The following is a 23223-nucleotide window of genomic DNA, read 5'->3' as shown; positions in this document are numbered from 1 at the left end:
AAAGAAAGTGGGGGAAGATGCTCATCCACAACAGTTCCAATTCCAGCCTTCACTCCAGCTCACACAGGGAAAGGAGTGGATAATTTCCTCCATAAAACTCTGTGATTTCCCAGAAAAAACAGGTCTGTACACTACAAAAAAATACAGCACTTCCCACACAACAGCTTTTCAGAGTTCTTCCAACAAAACCTTCCGGATTTTTCTCTACAGAACTCCTGCACTTTCTCACTGTGTTTTGGAATTGGTGGTTCCTTGTAAACTCTGTCTTATAACTGGAGCCAGGGAATGACAGAGTCTGAAACAGGAGCTTTTGTTATGGGCCTTTTTTTGTACACAATATGAATTTCCAGGTGGATTTGGAATGTCCTCAGAGAGGGAAACTCCACGCCCTGCCTGGGCAGCTGTTCCAGGTTTTAGTCTCTTGGAAAGGAATTCCTACTCGTGTCGAGGCAAAACTTCTTGTGCTTTTGTTTATGCCCATTGCTACTTGTCCTGTCACTGGACAACACTGAGAAGAGTCTGGCACCATCCCCTGGATGGGGATTTTTGGAGATGTTTGTATGGACTGATGGCATCCCCTCTCAGTCTTCTCTTCTCCAGACTAACCAGGCCCAGCTCCCACAGTCTCCCCTCTTGAGAGATGCTCCAGTCCCTTAATCATCTTTGTGTTAATCATGGAGTTTTGCCTGTTGATTTCCCTCCTGCCTCATAGCACAGACACTGGAGGAGTGGATATCCCAGACCTGATGATGTTCATTTGAACATCTTCACATTCAAACCTCCAAAATTTTCTGAGCAGAAAACTTTTCATTACTTTTGAGTAAGATCCAGCGGGGCTGCAGCTGCACACGTGGACACTTCATCAAGCCTTTTACAAACACCAGCCTCATTTGTAGTTGTCTAGTCAAGGTATAAAAAGTGCCTCTTCTCAGTTTATCCAGGCCTAACAGGCTCATTTCGTGTCATCAAATTTATCGTCACGCTCCCTGACTGGGACGTGCAGCACTTGAAGCAAGTCTAGTTCAGACAAATGATTTATGAGGCCAGCTCAGCTCCCTCAGTTTAATTTGATTTAGGGAAATTTCCCAGAACTTACCAGGGGAAACTCAGTTACCTATCCAAACATCATATTTCATAAGAGGGTTTTACATTTTCTCCTGATGTGTTGAAAATATTTCCTTGAGGTCTGGCTCTGCAGTCTCCTCGTGAAGCTGCATCACACCTTGCTGAATTTCAGTGCAAAGAACCTTCCTTCCCCCCTGGAGAGGGGGCTGTTCATCAGGAACAGGAGTGACAGGACAAGGAGGATGGGTACAAACTGAAACAGGGGAGATTTAGGTTTGATATTGGGAAGAAATTGTTCCCTGGGAGGGTGGGCAGGCCCTGGCACAGGGTGCCCAGAGAAGCTGTGGCTGCCCCTGGATCCCTGGAAGTGCCCAAGGTTGGGCAGGGCTTGGTGCAACCTGGGCTGGTGGGAGGTGTCCCTGCCCATGGCAAGGGATGGGACTGGATGAGGTGTAGCCTTTAATCAATTCTTTTTTTAATAACTGCTTTTAATATATATATATATGACTGGTGTATTTTTTCTTTCCCTTTTTTTTTTTTTTTTTTTTTTTTTTTTTTTTTTTTTTTTTTTTTTTTTTTTGCTTTTCCTCCCTCTGATCTCTCCCTTGTGTTGCAGATGTTTTTTTCCTGGAGGATGGTCCCAGGCTCAGCAGAGTTTGCTGTAACACCTTCAGTGCTCTTTCTGTGCACGTGTGGAGGATGTGACTGCCCAGCACTGCACATCTGATTTAGGTGAGGAACCCTGGATCTTTGGATGGCTGATGGGCAAGTCTAGGTTCCTGAGATGCCTGAATTGCCCTTCAGAGCCTTATTGCAAACAGAAGCAGCTCCTACATTAAAGCCTTTATCACAGATGCCATAAGTTTTCTCAGCTGAAGGCTCCACGTGAGCAGGGATGGCTTCAGCCACCTGAAACTTGTGTCACCTTCTCCCAGTGTGACCAAGAGCAACCTCAGCTGCTCAGGAGCTGCTTGTTCCCAGAGGTGGGAATGACATCCATTAACCTGAGAGTCAACTATCCAGCCTTGCAGGGGGATTACTGCTCAGTGACTCCCAGCTCTTCATAGAATAGCTTTACCCAGCTCCAGCAAAGGCACTAAAAGTCACCTCTTAAAGAAAAAAGTGACTGGGCAAGTTCCCTGAATAAGTGTGCGTGTGTATAACCCAGCTACTTCAGTAAATAATCACATAAAAAAAGTCATATATATGGGGGTTGAACTGCAGTGATAGAGTTGCTCCAGTTCATTCTAGTAAGAGGGATATGACAGGGATATTACATCTTTCTGATTAAGAAAAAAAAAAAACAAACTGTCATCAATATATTCCATTTAACCTAAGGCTTATTAGAAATAGCACCCATGTTTTCAATCTCAGTCAGTTCATCTGTTCATTTTGCTCTCTGAGTCTGTTAAAGCCGAGAATTTATGTATGAAAATAAATGCTTGGCAGTTTTACATGTTTTACAACTAAATTCTGATTGACTGGAGACTCTAATGTTTGCAGTCCAGATAAAATTTATAGCTAGGAATTTCCATTTTCTATTTTGTGTTGACAAGTCAGCATTTTAAAATGCTCACCAGCTCAGTCCTCTTCTCAACTTCATCCATCTAAATATTCAAAAGGTAGCTGGGATGCTCCCTGACGTCCTGCTGTTCAACAAGAACTTGCACATCTCAAGCTGTCAAACCAGTCCCTTCAAGAAATACGGGTTCTGGTGGGAAAATGCTAAACACTGGACAGCAATAGGGGAATTAAACTCGTAGAAAGTCAGTGACATAAAACCAGCTTGAAAATAAATAAATAAATAAATAAATAAATAAATAAATAAATCAGCTTGAAAATAAAAAAAATTAAAAAAAAAATCTCAGAGAACTGATACACTGTAGAATTACTGTCCAATCTATCACATCTTTTAAAACCACACATGTAACACCAAAACAATCTCTAGTAAATGATGGGATAAATTTCTTATACTCCTAGAATAGAATATAAACCACTTTCAGCTTCTGCAAATAGAACAAGTTGAAATGATTAATTCATTGAGCAAGGTTATATATAGTATATCATATTCTCCTTTTAAAAATTGTGCATGTTTTATTAGGGTGGGGGCTTGGGGGATGGTGTGGGCTTTTTGTTGTTTTGCATGTTTTGTTCTCTTTTGTTTGATTATGTGGAAGGACTTTCTTGGAAAACTTATAATTATATGCAAGACAAATAGTTATTTAAAATTATTTGGACATCTTACTCACACAGCCATAACTTTCTCTCATGTTCTGGTGCCCTAATTTTGGAGGCAAAGGAGTTAAGCTTAAGACATGACTGGTAAACAACCAAGGAGGAGATGAGGGACCTCAATGAAAAGGACACAGGAAAGAAGCTCTACACATTGATATTATTAATCATTTCTTCTTGTTCTCTTGTGCCCATTTAAAGCTTAAAGTTCCTTCCCTGCTGAGAGAAAGATGTAAGACAAAATTTCATGTGCTCAAAACCAGTTCTGCTCAGTTCTCTCATGTCCTGCTCGTGCTCAGTCATTGCGCCTCTCTCCTGCTTTTGTTGTTCTCTTGTGTTTATCCCTGTGCTTCCTAAATGTTCGTAGAGTGGGTTCTGCAGCTGGGATGGGATCCCAAAGGGCTTCAAAGACACTTTGTTCTCCTTCTTTCCCCACCGAAGAATCGTGGTTTGATACGCACACACCTGGCTTTGTTTTACTCCTCTGCTTCTTCTCTCTTCCCTTTCATGTCAGCTGAGAAACGGCAGAAAGGCTTTTTCTGAAAGAAGAAAGCTCTTGTGACGTGTTTGAAAGGTGGTCACGCTCTGGATTAGTCCCTTTTGGGGGGGGGGGGGTACTGTTTTCAGAGCAAAGCTGTCTCTGCCTCTCGGGTGGTTTTAAGCTCTTCTCTATTTTCCGTGTGTTGGAGAGGAGATCAAAGGCAGACTTTCAATGCAGGTGTGTCCAGAGGGAAGACACTCCAGCATCACCTGGTGCTACTACCATTGTCATTCCTGGTGTTTCTCTTTCAAATATGCACATGTTGCACTAAAAGTTTCCATAAAACAGAGGGATGTGGAAGCGTGCTGACAAGATACACTGAGGTTTTTAGGTGCACGGTACAACCCAAGAACTGATCTGCAGGCAAGGAAAAATCTGCACCATTTCTAGGAGGCAAAACTGTTCCCTTTCGGGCATAATTCACACCGTAACTTTCTTGGTGTGGCAGGGAAAGAAAGGAATTGTTATTGCTCCTCATGCACTCCTGCAGTGCCACCTGTGGTGTGGCCACGCTGCCCCCCACCCGGAGTGCCCCTGTTCCTGAGGGTGCCTGTGCTGGCACAGCAGCTCCCACCCTGTCCCTGCCTGCCAAAGAAACACCAGCTGATGGATTGCAAAAGGCTGCTCCTTCCCCACGTCTCACGGTCCTCGGGCTGCCCCAGGTTTAGATGGGGCTCAGCACAGCAGCGAGGGGGGAGCTGATCCCTTTTCCTCCCGGGTGCTCTGCAGCGTTTTGTGCTGTCCCTGGAACATGGGCTGTGTTTCCAAACAACAGATCTTTTGACAGCTGTGGCACTCTCCTTGCTGTCTCCATCCTCCCTCCTGCACAAGCTGTTCACTCAGCCTGAGGAAAACTGACTTTTTTTTTTTTTTTTGGCTTTTGTGTCTTTGCTGACTTGAAGTGTCTGCTGGGTAAGCGCTTTGCCGAGACACGCAGTAAGCACATGCACACCTTTGGGAACAAAGGCTCTCCCTCAAATTTGGGGAAGAAACACCCTGAAATACAACTTTCTCCACCTTCAGGAACTGGAATTTGAACACACTGGGTTCCTGCCTGTATTTTTTTAGTGAGAAATGAGAGAAATGAAAGTTTATTCATCTTTACCATGTTTTTAGTTATGATTCAATTCAGCTGCTGTGCCCTGAACTTTGTCACCCAGATGTTTAAGATCAGTCTGGGAAACCCAATTCTGATTAGGATAAGGTGATAAGGTACCCTGTCCTTATTGCAGTCTCTTCCCACAGTCAAGCTTCCAGACACTAATTTGGCTCCCAGACTTTAGACGTGATGTGAATTGCATTTGCTTGGAAAAATGGTGTTAGAAGAGTTTTGGATGAGATGAACCTTCACTTCAGCAGGGTGGTGAGAGTGTTGTGATTAATAACTACCAGGCCCTGACGTCCAGCACACGGTAAATATGTAGAGCACACAGTAAATATCCCCTGCACACAGAAAATATCACCCATTTTCCAGAGGGAACACAGCTCTTTCTTCCCCACCACTGGGTGCACAGCTTAGCACAAAACTTTCTTATGGATCAAGTCATTGAGTGCTTTGGCTACTCTTTTTTTATTTATTTATTTTATTTTTTATTTTTTATAAGAAACACCCCCTGAAGTTTCTTTTTGAGAACATAGAAAGATTTCAGTCAGGAAAAAAAAAGTCAACAGGGAAATGTTATTGTCTCCTGTTTGTACTTGAGAACCAGATAAAGCCGTGACTTTTATTTCTTCTCACTATTCCCTTGGGAGTTTTCTCCTGTTGGATTTATCTTTATGGCAGAAGAGAAACTCTCCCTACTCCATGATCCTGTAGCTTCCAAAATCCAACCCATCTAGGAAAGCAAAAATAGCCACTGAGGAACTATTTTAGGAAGGGAAAACATAACAAGTGCCCCACATTTCTACTGGAACTTTTACTTTCTATAAGCAGAAGAGGATTTTTCTTTCTTTTTCTTTTTGTTCATTTTATGACACCAGAGTTTTTCATTTATTCAAAAACACTACATGAGGTACTGAGTGGTAAATCCCAACCATCTAATTTTAGAAGTCATTACAGTTACCAAAGACAGAGCAAAAGAAAGACTAGGGGATGAAAAGAGGAATAGTGAGAATCTTAACTGGGAAGGTCTTGCCAATGCAAGAGCGGGCCAAAATTTGGACACATGGGTGAGGGGCTGAGATACATAATTTATCAGCCAAAGAAAGCTGTAAGTAGAAAAGAAACAGAAATTCATCTGAAGGTTGATTGCCAAAAAAAAAAAAAAAAAAAAATTGCTGGTTTTAGTTCTGGGGACTTCCTGGAGTAGAAGGTCTGAGGAACTGTCTGAAGGTGTGGTGGTGGAACAGTCATCCTTCTAAATACCTGGTGAAGTCAGGAGAGACAGAAATCACTAAAGAACAGAGGTGTTCCCCTGGCAGTGGCTTTCTAAAGTGTTTCTGCCCTTGTATTTTCATTTGCTTACATTCACTTCTGAAGCACTGCCTTTCCTGCACTGCTGTGGAACAGCCAGAAGTGAGGGGTGTACCTTAAATTCAGATGAAGGCTACAGCTCAAATTAAATTGTCATATAACCAATTGAAAGGAATAAGACTGAATTTAATTGAAATTAACTTATGCCTAGTTGAATTAAAATTGCGTGTGAGCAAAATATGGGTTTTTTTTTCTCTCTGTGCTTGCTCACAAAATGGTGGTTTCATATGTGATTCTTTGCCATTTTAAAAATACAAATTGACTTTAAAGTTTATGACACAGATTCAGACTGAATTTAAGGAGGTGCTATTAAAACATTTTATATATTTTATAAATATGAATGTTTATAAAACATTTATATTTCCTTCACTTTTCCCTGTAGTTACCAACAAGGACTTTTGAAAGCCCAGCCATTTGTTCTTTTCTCTTGCAAGAGGTAAAAAAAGCTTCTTGGGAGTCCCAAGTTCTGCCTTAGATGTGGTTTTGTTTTTGTTTTTGTTTTTGTTTTTTTTGCTGCTGGGATGTGTAAAATAGCAAAGAACCTGTTTCTGCCCCACAGACATGCACACTGGATTAATGTCATTAATTTAAAATTACATTTATTTCCACTTTTATCTTTATCAACCTGATCTAGATTTTGATGGCTGTCACGTATCTGCAAGTTTTATTTGTTAAAAGTGAAAAATATTTGACTTTCCTGCAGTTCCTGTCAAAACCTGGAGTCACTCTCTTGCCTTTACCTCCCCCTCCTGGGTTCAACCCACACAAAAGTGTATCAATGTTACAACTTTTGTGCAAGAAAGAAGAATCCCACAGCGTTTCTTTGTAATAACTGTTCAGCTACAAAATTTTATTGGTATCCTTCTATGTTCCCTCTAGAGGATGTAATGCACAAAAGCATTGCCACGGAACATATAAAATTACAAATGAAATTTATTGTAAAAAGTAGAATGTCTCCTAGACTGGTGTCAGTATTTATTTCATTCATAAACCAAAACTGCAGGTATAATATATTCATCGTCAGCAAGTTCATGTGTGTAAATTGCCATCCAACAGTACTGACTGATATAAGACAGATATTGAAAAGACAATTTAAATGTACTCTTCCAAACATAAACTGCTCCACAAAAGCACTGTAAAAACTCCCTCAAGGTTTTTTTTCGCGTTGTGCTTCACATTTATGGTTAACTACATAATTTGGTTGTGTCATAATCCACTGTGTTTGGCAATTTGGCATTAAAGGCCTGCAGGGCAGACTGGATCCTCACCACCTCGCTGGTCGACAGTTTGAGTCTGTGACGGAGCAAGCAAGAGAAGAGGTCCAGGCGGCGCTGGCCGGGCGGGGAGAGTTTATTTACACGGTCCCGGATCTCCAACAGCTGCAAAAGTGCCGAGTCCTGTGAGCCCTGAGTGTAGGGGTAGTCCAGCTGCAAGATCAAGTCCCGAATGGCCTCCGGGTCGAAGTGCATGCTGTAGCCAAACACTTGGATGTTGTTGATCTTCATGTAGCCCAGGTTTCTGGAGGGGTCGATAAATTCCAGGGGTTCGTAGTAGACGCTCTCGTTGCCGTTCGGGCCGTTCGACTTTATCCGACTCCTCAGGTAGATGTGCACGGTTTCGAAAAACGTCTTCCACTTGTTGCCCAGGGTCAGCGTCCAGTTATAGCACTGCAGGGGTAAGTCCAGCTTAGTCCGCTCCCAGTCTGGGAAATTGTTCTCGTTCACAGGCATAAACCAGCTCTCAGAGTGGCTGCCTCCGAAGGGGTTGACGTAAACAGCGAGGACGGGCTCCAGGGTGCTGTTTTTAGTCAGGCAAATCTGCAGGGAGAGGCCCAGTATCATGTGGACCAGGCTGGACTTGTACTTGTTGCTCTTCAGGGTGAGGAGCATCCTCTTGCGCCACGAGGGGTCGAACCAGCTGTTGAGGCGCATGTCGTTGCTGATGAAGATGGCGTGGACCTCGATCCGCCGGTCGGTCTTCTGCAGCAGGTACCTCATCTCCAGGTCCTGCAGGTCGGTCTCGAAGCCGATGTAGTGCTCGGTGGAGTCGGCCACCTCGGGCTTGCACAGCCCCTGGCTCAGCATGTAGCCGGCGTTGCAGCTCCCGCAGCGCGTGCGGTTGTCGGGGGCGCAGCTCAGGCAGGCGGGGCCGTCCCCCACCGTGCAGGGCAGAAACCCGTGGCAGGCCACCTGGTCGTTGGGGCACGTGCACGTGTGGGTCTCCTCGGAGAAGCTCCCCAGGAGCCCGTTCTCGTTGCAGTAGAGGAAGGACTGGATGCGGTTGAGCCAGTAGTTGGACGACCTGCGGCAGGGAAGGAACTCGGTTAGCACAGACAGAGAGAGCCCCGAGCGCGACAAACACAACTCTGCTGCAGCTGGATCAGCAAGAGGAAAATAAATCTTTTCTGTAGTATCAGATTAGGGCCCTATAGTCAGATGACAGCATGTGCTGTCACGTAAATACACGGGTAAATTGCCCCTTAGCAGTGCAGAATCACAAAGGGAAAGTTTCCCTACACAAACTCACAGGCAAGACAGAGGCATTGGGTTGGTGTGTTTTCTATCCCTGTGCCCCTGTCAAAGAGGACTGACAAAGAGCCATTTTTCTGTCATTGTCTTCACATTAACTCCTTGAAATTCTAGACAGCTGAGATGATTTTTTTCCCCATTCCATCTGGGACACAAGGTGCTTTGTCTGTCTCAAAGTGCCTACAACTGTCCCTCCATTTTATTGTGAAGATTTTTTTGGGGTACTGGCTGGAGCTGCACTGATTCACGGACACTGAGCCAAAATGCTTTCCTGGAACAGCAAACGGGACCCTGCACCCCTCCAAAACTGATTCAGCCTTAATTCTTCTGATGACTTCCAGCACTACGGTGTCTCTGCAGGAAGCCAAGAACGAACACGCTGTGTTTATTTTGCATCTTTGGAGACAAGATTAAAAGATCACTTTCATGTCCTTCTTGGCATCTCATTTTGGTTTCACCAGAAGCAACAGTTAATGTCCCACATCCCACTGGGAAGACAGACTGACACCAACAGTTCAGGCTGATGAGTCACTAGAAGGAAGACAGTGGGAACAGCAGAGTTACATGGAAATAGTCAGAAAAATTATCTTCTTTCTTTGCATTTTTCAGTTCCTATTACTGCCAGTAATGCACACTTGTAAAGAACTTGTTTTGTCTGCTGCAGTCAGATCTATTGTTGCCACATGAATGATGATGGTTGTACAGTTTCTCCCCTTTTCATTGCATTGTTTCAGAGAGAAAAGGCAAGAGCCTCATTTACTGCTGACTTACTTTCTAAGTCACATCTGAATTTGTCTCAAGGAGGGATCTTTTTTTTTTTTTTTTTTTTTGTTCTTTTTTCCTAACTTCCAAATCAATGACAAAACTGAAAATCTATGGCATCTTAAAGTTGGATTCTCTAGTAATTCTCTAGAAACATGAAAAGGAAGTTCAATAAAATTACATCGATTTACAGTTTGGTGACTTTTTTACTGTTTGTTTGGGGTTTTTTTCCCTTTTTTTGGTTGGGAACCTTGAGCTTTATATGCATATAGTCACTAGGTGTCTTCTAGAAGGATAAATAAATATATTAACACCCAGGACTTGAGTGCCTTATCCCCCCCTTCCTCTTTGTGCTAATTTGAAAGTCAGCATTAAGTAAAAGGATTTTGGTGAGTTTATCCCTTCATTTCCTGATTAAAAATCACAATTCTACCAGAAAGGTCAATGTGTCAACATAAAAGTTATTCCAAAACTGAGCAGACTCGAAGCTCGTGCTCTCCCAGGTGGGATGAGCTCTCCAGCCAGTCCACATGGTCCATCTCACTGCTATGGCCCTGTGGTGCCTCAGAGCAACCAAAACTGAGAAGGTTCTTGTCCTAAGGAGGGAAAAACTAACCTTTTAAAAGTCTCCCATTACAGCTTCTCCCTAACTCTTTATGGCCCTCTGTGCTTATTAAAGAATTGGTGCCAAGCCCCAAAAGCTTCTGGATGCAAGGTGGAAAACTCTGCTTTATTTACTTGCCTGTAAACCCTTGGTTATGCCATTTGCTTCGGAATGGCCTCTATAAACTTGTTACCTTCTGATTTATGGCACTGGGCAGATAACTGGGCAGAGTGCAAGACTATTTCATTTGCATTTTAATCTCTGAGTTTTCTCCTGTATTATTACACCCAGGTGGTACCACAAGGCTCCTCTATCTCCTGTCACCAGGCAGCCAGTCCCATGTTTTCAGCTGGAAAGCCTGCAGGTTGAAGAAATCCTGCCATATAACCTCAGCTTGACACAAGCATGATAACATAAATCTTAATTCTAAAGTATGTTTAATTTTTTTTTTTTTTAACCATGAAAAAACTTTTAAAAATCTATTTTTTTCCAACAGGCTTGATATAAAAGACGTGCTTCCTCCTGTTCAGTACACTGTGACTTTAAACATAGGAGCAGAGCAGTATGGTCACCCTATATAATAGCTCTAGCAAGTATTTAATCATGATATGACACTTTTACCTCCTTCTCTGCCTCACTAAGTGCTTAACATCTGCTGTACATCAGCTGGCTCAGTAGCAGATGATGAGTACTCAGCGAGGCAGATGCTAAGTGAAAAAATGAAGACAATTTAACAAGAAGTGGATAGGCAGTAAAATACCCATCACCTATTTTCCCTTCCTTTGGAGGCCAAGTCTAATATAAATCCGTAAGACAGCAACATCAACACCAAGTGCGCTCACAGGCATCTCTGAAACGTGGGTTTACTTCCTTGGAAGGACAAATCAGGCTCCAAGTACTTTGTTTCTCTGCTGTGATTCAAAACAAGAGCAGTAATTGCTACTAAATTTGATAATGATCTTTATGTGAATGTAGCCTTCTTCTAGGAAACAGGGGGGAACTACCAACTGTACAGTAAACAGAAGACCAGTGAGTGATACAGAGTCCCAGAATGGTTTGGGTTGGAAGGGACCTTAAAGATCATCCAGTTCCAACCCCCTGCCATGGGCAGGGACACCTTCCACCAGCCCAGGTTGCTCCAAGCCCCATCCAACCTGGCCTTGGACACTTCCAGGGATCCAGGGGCAGCCACAGCTTCTCTGGGCACCCTGTGCCAGGGCCTGCCCACCCTCCCAGCCAGGAATTCCTTCCTAATATCTCATATCTAAACCATTTTCCCCCCTCGTTCTGTCACTCCAGCCCCTTGTAAATAGTCTCTCTCCATCTTTCCTGTAAGTTCCCTTCAGGTCCTGGAAGGTCACCGTGAATCCTCTTCTCCAGGCTGAACAATCCCAATTCTCCCAGCCTTTCCTCCCAGCAGAGCTGCTCCATCCTCTGCTCATCTTGGGGCCTCCTCTGGACTCTCTCCAGCAGCTCCAGGTCCTTGCTGTGCTTTTAACAAATATCAAGTGATTGCATCTCTTTGGACATTTTTGTCCCCCTTAAACCATCAAACCCACAGCCTGAAATGCAACATAGAAGGCGATAAAAAGGCTGAGACTGGGTCAAAAAAGGAGCCATTTTTTACGTGTTGATCTGCATAAAAGAAAAATTAGTAGAGATAAAATAGTGAGGAAGCAAAGTGCTGCCTTGAGAGGCTGGACAGATTTATTTTGGAATATGTACAATGACACATACGATACATCAGCTGTAAATCCTACCCTGAAGCACTGACAACTCTTATTGCAAAGAAATAACCTGTTATTTCTGATATGCTCTTTATCTAGTTAACCTCATTCTGATGAACTGATCCCTTCCTTGGTATTGCTTGTTTTTATAGGCCATAATATTAAAGGGTGGAAAGAAAATCTCCCCAAGCAGAACAGCTTCCCTAATACCTTGCCATTTTTATTTAAGGGAGAATTACTTAAAAAAACAAAACCAAACAAAAAAAAAAAAAACCAACATAAAAACAAGCAAAAAAACCACCCCAAACCAAAACCAAACTCTCAAACATTTTAGTCCCCTTGAAATTCCTCCTTAGTAAAAGTAACAGGCTGCTACTGGAAGGAATTTAATTAAGGACTTTGTCTTGCACAAAGAAATCCTAAAAGTTAACATTAATAACCAGAAGTAGATTGGAGCAGACAAGATTTCCTTGTAGAAGAAAAAAAAAGAAAGATCTGTTAGAGAATATACTCTTCTGACGAGTGACATACAACATTTCAGAGCCTACAACAGCATATGTTTAAGACATATTTAGCCTTTCCAACGTAATTATTTGAATAATCTTTGATTACAGGCACAGTGGGATGCCAAAGGCTCTGGAGGAAATCTATCATGAGCAAAGGCTCTAGTAATTTTTAAATATATAAATATATTTCTATGTATATAGGTACAAGCACACACTCTGTCCTAATGCCCTGGGCACTCCCTGAAAGGTTTATCTGCCCCTTCCAGAGAGGCCAGACACCTTCAGCTGGGGAAAATATAAACACAAAGCTACAAAAATCCCCTTAAAAAAACACAAAAACAAGCTCTCCCAGACTCAGGGGCTGTAACTGAACCAAGGTAACAAAGGTCTTGATTTGCATTAGGGGAATAATGATGATACTAATTAATGAAAATGAATGATAAAGTGAGAGAAAACTGGTTTTGTTTTTGTTTTTGTTTTTTTTTTCCTGGGGAAAGAGAAATGAGAGCAAAGAGCTCGTTTCTTTTGCCACCTGGTACAGAATTCGACATCTGTAGTTCAATATTTTTGCACTTTCAGAAAGTGAAGTTCAGACAGGATGGTTGAACTGGAAGGTTGTGATTCCATCCATTTTTCTCAACACTCCACAAATGATACTGCACTTCCAATTGTGTTTATAATACAAGCACCAGCAAAAAAAAACCCCTGAAGTCACGACCCATATGGAAAAAGCCAATCTGCCACAAGAGTCTTTGCCTTGAAGAGTTTGCAATCTAAGTGCAAATCAGACAAAAGAAATAGAAATAGGCTGCAGGATGTGCTCACAGAGGTTTTGGAGCTGTGGGATGAGGAGGTAACTGCAGAGACACCAGCAAAAGCACAAGTCTGGAGCTTTAATAAAATAGGGTTCCCTACTGTGCACAGGGAATAGCCCTAAATAACGAGGAATAGCCACAAAAATAGCACTCATGCCCTCAGGCCAACATACCATCCATGGTGCCTCCTGTTCCTCCAGCGTGCAATCCATGTCCACGGGCCTGGGAGGAATCTTTCACGTGGGTTTGGATGGATGAGGTGACTCAGCATTCCTATTAAAGGAGCATTTACAGGGCAGGCAGGTTTTGGGGGGATCTCTTTCAGCCTGCCTAGCATGGCACTTGGATTTCCCCTCATCCCTGGCACTGCTGGTGCTGCTGAGGGACAGCAAAGGTAACTGGTTTGTCACTGGGAAGGGAAACACAAACACTCCCACCTGGATGGGGGATTAATTTACCTCTGCCCCACAAACAGTCTCTGCTGGCAAATGGGTTGAGGAGCCCAAATCCACACATAATCCAGTGTTTTCCACCAGGCTGAGAGGGTCAGAATTGACACTGAAACAAAGTTAAACTGATCCTGCCCAAATGTTTCTCACCTCTCTAATTTTGAAGTTAACTCTTAACAGCCAAACACTTATCCACCAAAACCCAAACTGTCTTGGATATAAGGAGAGCAAATTAACTTTGGCTTTGTGTCTGGCTGGAGTTTTACCATCAGGGCTGCTTATTGCAATATAGTTCTGTCAAACATTGCCATCAGCTGAATGCTTATTGCTCCCTTAATCTATTTAATTTACCTCACCGTGGGCTTGCTCCAAAAAAAATGATGGCATTGGTAGAAAATGCCCCTTTAACTTGAGAGCATTCATGATCAATCACTTACTTAATACCAACCTGTAACCCTGTGAGAAACCACAGAAGTTGCAGCTCTGGGATGTAATTTTAAAAGTAATTTTAAGAGCATCATCTGTCCTGTAACCAGTAGTATATTGCCAGTGATCCTTATTTACTCAGATATAACTTGACTGAATTCTTTTAATACTCTACAGCAGTTTCCACTGACTGTTTCCAGTTTCTATGGGAACATAATCATTTATTATTTTGTCTCACAGGACTGAATTGCTGCATAGACACCCTGTCCACACGTGGGCACTTGAACTCCAAATGAAATATCTGCACCCTCAGTTTGTTGGGTACTCAAAGACCTTTTTGTTTCCCAACATGAAATGATAGAGCTTGGGGAAAAAACCCGTGGTATAATCCCCAGTGCATCCTGTAAATCCTGCAGGTTGAGGACAGAAAGAATGTCCCAGCTTCTAGTTGAAGATGATATCAGGGTAAAAGTAACAGTTATAAAGAGAGGAGGACAGGGTTGCTACTGGAGAATTGCCTTGCCAAGGGGGTCATTGCCTTCCCACATCCTGATCTGCAATTTGATTGATCCTTTCTGCTTCAAATGTTCTGCTGAGGTTGAGCATGGGTGTTGAGGAGGTTGTTTTATAGACCTTTTACATTTTCAGCTGTTTAATATAGTTCATATTTTTTGGTCTTTTACGCTGTGAGCCACGAAAAACATAAAATGTTTTTAGCCAGCTTGTGTTCAGCCAGTGCTGCTCAGCATGTAAAACATGAACCCATCAGAGGGAGCTCAAAAGTAACACCTCTAATGCCAGGACAATCCCCCACCCTCAAACCCAGCTGCTTTTCCTTCAGGAAATCCTGGAGTCGAGGGTAGTTCTCATGTGCAGGAGCAGACGGCACAAAGCAGGAGAGTGGCTGAGTTCTGACAGGAGCTGATTCCCATGGCCTTTGCTAAAGCAACCACAGTTTGGAATCAGGGAATTTCAGGTTAGGAATTAGGAGCAGAGCCACTGGACTTCAGATGGGAATGGACACAAGGTGAAGAACAGATGACCAAAAACACAAAAGCATTTTTGCATCAAAAAGAAAAATAACCTTTCTCAACTCTCTACTGCTCTGCAAGAAAATTATTCTCTTTGTCACATTGGAAAGCATTTTTTTTTTATTTTCTCCATGGCTAATTTTAATTTCTATTTGTTTGTTTGGGTTCTTTATATTTATTTCTTTATTTTTATTTATGTACAATCCCTTTGGAGCACAGAGTGACAATAACTTATACAGACAAAGTGCTAATTACGAACACCTCGTGCATAACAGTGACCAGGTTTTCCTCTAAATATCACTGGGAGATTTATTACTAATACATAAAAGATGGTCTACAAACTTTTTTTTCTGGGGAAACTTGGCAAATATGGAGGAAAATATGCCACTTTGCATTGTGCTGAGAGAACTTATTCAAGTTCTACACTCAGAGCAACTGTGGAGTAGCTTCCTTATTTGGGAGGGGGGTGGAAGCAGCGTGTTGTCCTCACATCACACAGAAAGGAGATGGATAAAAAATGACTTTTTCTTCTTTTGCCAGTGACTGGTTCAGACATTGGACACAGCTACAGTCCTTTCCCTCCTGGAGCAGAGATATCCCTCAGAAATGACTGATGGATGAGACTTTCTGCCCCCAAAGGACACTCTGCCAAGGACAGAGAGACCCAAAGCTCCTTCTCAGGGTCATACGAGGTCCTATCACAGTGAACTCAGAACTACCAACCTCGAAACAGCAACAACAAAACCAAAGAGAGGAGAAACCATGCAAAATTTAGAAGTGCAAACATTTGGGGTGGCCCTTAAAACTGGGCTATCCCCGTATCGTTGCACGTACTGGGACTCATCTTTTATTTGTTTCTCTTTCCCCTGCAGCCAGTTCACTGGCACTGAAAGTGCTTCACGAATTTCCCCATCTGAGAGAGGATTTGAGGCCCTTCCAGCCTGTGCTGACCACGCTGAGCAGCTCAGTCAGCTGTGGCGTGAGCTCTCAGAGCCCCTGAGCAGCAGTGACTGAGCTCAGCCCTACAAAGCAGCAGCTCCTCTCCACTGCAAGGTGAGTGATTTGTGGAGAGGCTGTTCCAGACACTGCTCATGATTCTCCTGCTTTGCCACCAGAGCTGTGGAGTCTCTGAGCAGTGAATCTAATTTAGTGCATGAGCAGCACCCGTGTTCAGCATGACAAGAACTCGCAAATACTCTTTTAGACACTACATTTTCAGGCTCAGGGAGCCCTCTCCAATTAAAAACAGATTGTCCTTAATAGAATCTATAAATGTGAACTAGAAGATCTGTCCTATTTTCCTCTGCAACTTTCTTTTTTTTATTTTGTAACAAGTTTACCCCAACTATTTCCAGCTTTATTGTCCTGATAAGGCAGCAAATTCCACTTCCTGCCATCTGCCACTAAATTTGCTATTTTCCACCAGATCACTGGGTATATATGAGGGATTTGTTTGTGTTTGTTACTTTAGAGAACACTACTATAGAAAGGCAGAGTGATTCTTCCATTTTTGACTTGGCAAAGCCTCCTCTGATGGTTTGATTTACAAATATTAAAGAAGATGACCAAGATACTGCTCGTACTTCATGAGGGACTTTACTGGTTTCCCAATTTCTTCTATTTCTTCAAACTTACAGTTTGGGGTTTTGTTGGGTTTTGTTGGTTTTTTGGTTTGTTTTTTTTTTTTTTTTTTTTTTTTTTTTTTTTTTTTTTTTTTTTTTTTTTTTTTTTTTTTTTTTTTTTTTTTTTTTTTTTTTTTTTTTTTTTTTTTTTTTTTTTTTTTTTTTTTTTTTTTTTTTTTTTTTTTTTTTTTTTTTTTTTTTTTTTTTTTTTTTTTTTTTTTTTTTTTTTTTTTTGAGAAGCGATGATTTTTAAAGCTTGGTTTTGGTTTTGTTTTTTTTTAATTCAAGTGGTCTTTCGCAGTGCCTGTTAACTGTTTGTACCTGTTTTTGATGGATCATTCAATCCAACATCCAAGAATTTGCAGAGACACGAGGAATTCTGCTGTAGCACCAACACAGTTACTCTGTACCCACGTGAAGATACATTTGCTATTTCTCTTCACCTTTACTCCTAAATCTCCCCATAATTGCTTATCAAACTTAACACCTCCTCGATGTTCTTTTAAATGCCGAAAAAAGATCACGTGACAATCTGCCCACGGTGCTGAAAACTACCAGGGGTCTCGAAGGAAAAGGAAGGAGCAGCGAAGAGATGCTCATAAATATTTTAAAACTGGGGGGAAGTTTTAGGAAGAAGTGTGGCCACACATCAACAGCTCTCCAACGTGCAGTTACAAATCCAACTGGGAGATGAGAGCCTCGTTAAGGATAAATCCTCTTAAGGATGTTTCTGGTGCTGAGACTCTGGAGAACCTCCTGCCAGGAGCGTGTTCTCCTTCGGGGCTCCGAGGGAACCACTTTGTTTCACCTTGGACGTGCTCCCACTTGGATTCTGAAGGAAAAGCAGCTTGTTCAGCACAACTGTCTGTCAGTGCTGTCTGCCATCCTTACACTGTTTCTGCCAACAAGATTTGCAAGTGTCCAGCTGATAACTACCAAATTTGCCAAAGGGTCAGAATTGTCAAGAACAGTGAGTTCCTTCATGTTTTATCAAAACAAAAAGATAGTCCATAGGATGGAGAACCTATTAAGTAGCAGGGTAAGCCCAAATATCCCATAAACTCGAGGGAATTCAACAATTAGAATCCAATTTATAGAGAAACAGAACTTGTTTCAGCCCTTACAGAGCTACTTTCTGTTTGATTTTTTTTTTTTTTGCAACAACTTCTTAAAAAAATCACAAAGGTTCCTGAAAAAAAAAAACACCAAAGAACACAACTATTATTGTGATCTATTTTTTTAAAGCATAAGGAATAAGAACATATAGTTTTAACCATAGATCTCAGTTTGTTAATATGCATTTACATAATTTATCATTCCAGTGTCAAGGTTCGTATACCTGCACTATTCCTTCTTGTTGTCAGGAAAAACTGTATATCACCAATTATTATTCCTCTCCTTCTGACCTGCTAAGCATTTTCTTATTAAACTTAAGCTTCTCCTTAAGCATTTTAAGAATTTTAGGAGCACAGAAGTGGCACTGCAACAATCTATGGAAAACAACAGCAGTTTTCAGTGTTTAGCTTTAGTTCAGTACACCCTCATTCCCTAAGAAAGGTGTGCAATTCCATATACTTACAAAAAAACAGCTCAAAAAAGGAGATTTTCCATGGAAAATCAGGGTGTTTAACAGACATTTAACATTTGCTCTTATTCATTCACTTAAAGTGTAACATGTCCATGACAAATTAAAAATTAGTACAGGAAAGTCCTATCTGAGCCCATGACCGTGGCTGGTTTGGTCCTTAACATCCAGAAGTGTGGATTTAATGAGTACTATTCTTTTATTAAAAATAAGGGTTTTTTTAAAAAAACTGAAATCCTGCTCATATATTTTGTGTGAAGAAACTTTAGACATTTTTAAATTGCTCGTTGTTACTATTCTTTGTACCTGTATATGTTTGATACCTGTCAGGCTGAGAGTGGGTGGTCGTGCAATTGCTGCTGCACAATCAGCCTGATTCAATTTAGCTATGGATACACTTAAAATTAATGAAATTAAAGTATTAATATTTAATTATTGGTAATCTTATATTGTCTCACAAATAACAGTGAAAAGGAATGGCAAAGAACCTAAGCAATGGGAAGTTTCTCTTCTTTTGACTCAACTGGTCATAAACAAGAGAATCTTTGAAAAAAATACTATGAATCGAGGAAAAATTGATTTTTTTATTAAGAGGGATTTTAATTTAGATAGTCATTTTAAAGGAGGACTCTTTTTCTTACTCCATGATATCAGTGGGTGTCTCCCAGCTGATGCCGAAAGCCCAGCAAGTGAACTTCCTTTGGGAATGGTTTTTCACAGGACACCTGGCAGCAATTCCAACTCCAGCAGAGTTTCAGCAGGGTTTGGAGAGCTGCAAATTTTTGTCTTGTAATCAGTGGGCAGTGAAAACCAAATACCCTTTTCATGCAGAGTTGTTCACAGCTCTGTTAATGCATTTCACCTCTATATCTATATAACTTCTGTGTCTGTGACCTCTCTTTACGCCTCTTCCAATGCTTTTAGGACGACCCCAGTGTTCCCTAAACAACCTTCCAGCTGTTCATATTCCCCCCTGAGGGGTGAATTCCACAGAGGAAAGCTGAGTTTTTCTGCCCTGTATTTCCTTCTGTGAGAACGTGGGAGCTGTTACAGCTCCAGCCATCATGTAACTATTCACAAGTGCTATGCTACGATAATCTACTTTTATGGGAGTTTGGAAGATGAATATAAAATAACATAATCCCCAGCTGTGCTGTTATGTGCAAAGCCATCCCATTAATCACACTCAGTTTTACTTCACAGCTTAAAAAGTATGCAAAGTGTTGCTGCCATTCAGGTGCCTCAGTGCTGGCAGTTGCACACCTTAACTGCATTTTAAAAGCTATCTTCTCAAGAAATTAAGCGCTCAATCGTTTCCCCTTCCTCCAGTGGAAATGTTAATTCAGCACCTTCTGATGTCAACAACAGACACAGAACAGCCTGGAATGCTGGGAGAGCAAACAAAACCTGAACAGTGTGCCAGCTCCCAGACCTGAATATACAGTGTTAACCACTGTAAAGGAAATAAAAAAAACCCACCACCAAACATAGACCAATTATTTGGTTTCTTTGCAGATTATCTGAACTGATTTAGGATCTGTACTTTCCCATGAGGGCACTGAGCACGAAGAAAACCTACAGCAGTGTGGGGAGAAAAGACTGGATTATCTGGGGTTTAAAGGAATGAATCTGTGCTACACTGATATTGTCAATAAAGAAATGAATCTTATCAGTATCTGTGGGACCTTGCAGACATAAGAGTAGAAACAAGTAGATATTTGGAACAGCTCACTTCTTTCCTGGAGCTGAAAACATTATGGGATGTAAGGGTTAAATTGTTCAACTGAGCTCAGATCTAAAAAAGGAATGTGAATTAAACTAGGCATTAGAAAGAAGTTCTTCCCAGGGAAGGTGGGCAGGCCCTGGCACAGGGTACCCAGAGAAGCTGTGGCTTCCCCTGGATCCCTGGGAGTGTCCCAGGCCAGGTTGGACGGGGCTTGGAGCAGCCTGGGCTGGTGGAAGGTGTCCCTGCCCAGGGCAGGGGGTGGGACAGGATGGGCTTGAAGGTCCCTTCCTACCCAAACCATTCTGGGATTCCAAACCACAGTCTTTTCTCCCAAAGTTTGGAAAGTTCTCTGACTCAGATAGATCCATCTGTGATGTTTCTGCTAAAACAAAGCTTCTTGGAGCGTAAAAGCAGAAACCACACCGGGGCAGTTTTATAAAATTCCTGGGATGGATTTAGGAAATTATTTACTTTTTGGGAAATTTTTTTTTTTTAAGAGACAAACTTCTGTGAATTTTAACTTGTGGGCTCAAGAAGTTTTTACTTGACAATTTCAAAGGAAAATTGTTCAGTTTTGTTGAAGAGAGCGAGCTGCAAATGCTCTCCTCAGTTTTAGTCATTACATTTCAGTAAGCATGTGAATATGATTTTGTGTCTGCAGAGTTTTATCTTTTTATATCTATGATTAGGGTAGTTGATTTGCAAACATTCCAAAGAATTTCTGGTTGTGTTTACTATGAAGGGTAGACATTTACAACAGGAATTACCTAAAAATGTTGAGAATTTCACAGCCATGGGATAACAGTTCCAAGGATGTGGTGAATGCTCTTGCAAACTTCAAAGGTGAAATGGATTAAAAGAGAGAGGTTTTTTTTTTTTTTTTGTAAATTAGATTTGAAAGCTTGTGTGAGATGTGTGATCCTGTAGACTGTGAGACTTGCAGTGTCATGGATTTCACAACTGCATGGCACCATTCATCTGAATTTGTCTATAGAGCTCTATAACCAGATGACTGTCTGCCATTCAGCAAAAAAAAGGAAAAAAAAAAGAGGAAAAAAAAGAAGGAACAGGCTCTGGAGTCATCATTTGCCAAGATTCACAGGTGCCTCCTGCAGAAACCCTCTTTTCAAAGCTTCCCTCCTCAGTGTCAGGACAGTAACCTCTATTCAGCGCAGGGAAATTCTGCCTTTCATCGACACAGGGGCTATTTTTGTCTTTGAAGTCAATCCAACCCAAAGTTGCAGCAACACTTGGAAGCCCAGATGCAGTTACTCTGTACAGACTTCCTTTAAATATTCGTGGCTGCAAACTTGTTCCTCTACTTCTGTCGTTGAAAGCTGAGGATTGTGGCCTTTGTGAACTCTTGCTCGCCTCTTAATCCACAAGTATAATATTTGCTGTCCCACAGTCGATGCGACACCCAAATGTGGATGCACTGAGAGCTGGCATATGCAGCAGATGGCCAGCAGAAGAAATTAAAAAAAAAAAAATCACTTAATGCTGAACAACCTCATACCAGTGCAAGACTCATTAAACTGTGGGCTGGACTCAGCAAGACGAAACTGCTGCTCGAGTAAAAAAAAAAAAAAAAGCCCCACAACAAACTAATAAATGATTAAGATAAATAATCCTGGTTTTAGATTCTATTGAAAATATCACTCTTTAAAATAAGGAAGGGAAGTCTTTGGAAATATAATGAACAGAGTTTGTGCAATGTTGAGAGACACTCCCAATTGCTTTTCAGAAGGAAATGCATTTCAAAAAGTGAATTTCATTCCAAATTTCCTTTTTGAAATGAGACTTGTACATCAGCTTTAATTAATGCAGCAAATCCTGATGTTGGCTGTGCTTTTATGTAACAGGAGAGGTTTGAAGGTATGCTGAAGTTATTCCTGTCCTATGGGAATCTGAGTGCCCTATCTAAGAATCTGAATGCCCGAAAAGCCAGAGATGAAAATTTAAAAAAAAAAAAAAAAAAAATTAAAGTAGAAACTTTGGGTTTGTTTTATAACAAAAACCTGGAGAAAATAAATTTTGGGGTACATACGGCAGCAGTTTCACAGTGGGGGAAAAAAGCTTTCCTTTCTGTAGAGGTTGTAATTACATTTGTAATTTCTTGAGTTTTAAACAAATAATTTATTACTGCAAAGCAAGTAAAGAGGAGGTGATTTTGGGTGGACTTCAGAGAAGGTTTTTTTTGTTTGGTTTGAGTCAGCTTCTTACTTTAATATCTTGACAATTGAGAGAAGTCAGTCATTAAAGGTAATAAAATATAACTATATTAGAAAATTAGCAAGTGTCACCTTTTGTCTGGAGTGCCAATAAATTTTATTACTTCTGGTCCTTGCAGTATAGAAGTCCTTTATTTTATACTTATCATCATCCATTGTTTCAGAGATGGGTTTCTAGAACACTGATAATATTCTGACCAGGCTAAATTCCTTACAAATTAATTGGAATTAATTCCTTCTGCAGCTGTGCTGTATCATCTGCTACTTAAGGGGTTTTTTTAATGATCTGTGGCCGTCCATTTTAAACTACTGTATTGATTGTATCTCATTAACGTGTCTCAGAGTCCAAAAAAGGGGTAAGCAGATGATAAATTCTGAATCAGCCACATGGGGTAGATCCCATGGGATTGTTGGATGTGATTTCTGTGATTCCCTCATGCGAATTCTGACACCTTCCCGTGGGAAAAAACCCTTCTTGCCATTCCCTCAGCGAGGTGTGGGTTGAAGCCAAGGCACTCTGATGTCTCAGACACTGATTTTCTCTTTGTCACTGGGGGCTGTGCAGTTGTAGAATTTGGGGATAACTCTTTAATTCCAAAGCCCTGGTCAGGGTGTGAATGTGGAGGAATGTGTTTTCATTTTCAAACGTTGCTTGAAGGCCCTGATCTTCACTTGTTGGTTCAATAGAACTTCATTTGCATTCTCTCAGCCTGAAGCTTTCCTGCTTCCTGCCTAAAAAAAAAAGACTTGACAATTGAAATTTTTTAAAGGATGTTACTGATAACATGGCGTTTCATGTTAATTTTCTGTGGCATATTTATGGCTCTTCTTCTCCAAAGGAATAAAAACATTGAGAAATGTCTGGGGGAAATCTGCTACAATAACAATTCATGGAGCGTC

General features: G+C 41.4%; 1 protein-coding gene across 2 annotated transcripts in view; it reads right to left on the bottom strand.

Moving 5' to 3' along the window:
• Nucleotides 1–7140: 7140 nt before the first annotated feature.
• Nucleotides 7141–23223, bottom strand: part of LOC114066102 (BMP/retinoic acid-inducible neural-specific protein 3) — a 155334-nt gene continuing 139251 nt past the window's right edge. For both annotated transcript variants that reach the window (XM_027900516.1, XM_027900517.1), the window contains exon 8: nt 7141–8612. In XM_027900516.1, coding sequence (XP_027756317.1) covers nt 7496–8612 — 1117 coding nt within the window. In that variant the 3' untranslated portion in view covers nt 7141–7495. The remainder of the gene's footprint in view (nt 8613–23223) is intronic.

This window comes from Empidonax traillii, unplaced genomic scaffold (assembly GCF_003031625.1).
Source record: "Empidonax traillii isolate 1590-97213 ecotype Southwest subspecies unplaced genomic scaffold, ASM303162v1 scaffold734:size1267433, whole genome shotgun sequence".
Classification (NCBI taxonomy): Eukaryota; Metazoa; Chordata; class Aves; order Passeriformes; family Tyrannidae; genus Empidonax; species Empidonax traillii.
Note: the sequence above shows the minus strand (reverse complement) of the source record. Positions and strands in the feature narration are given on the sequence as shown.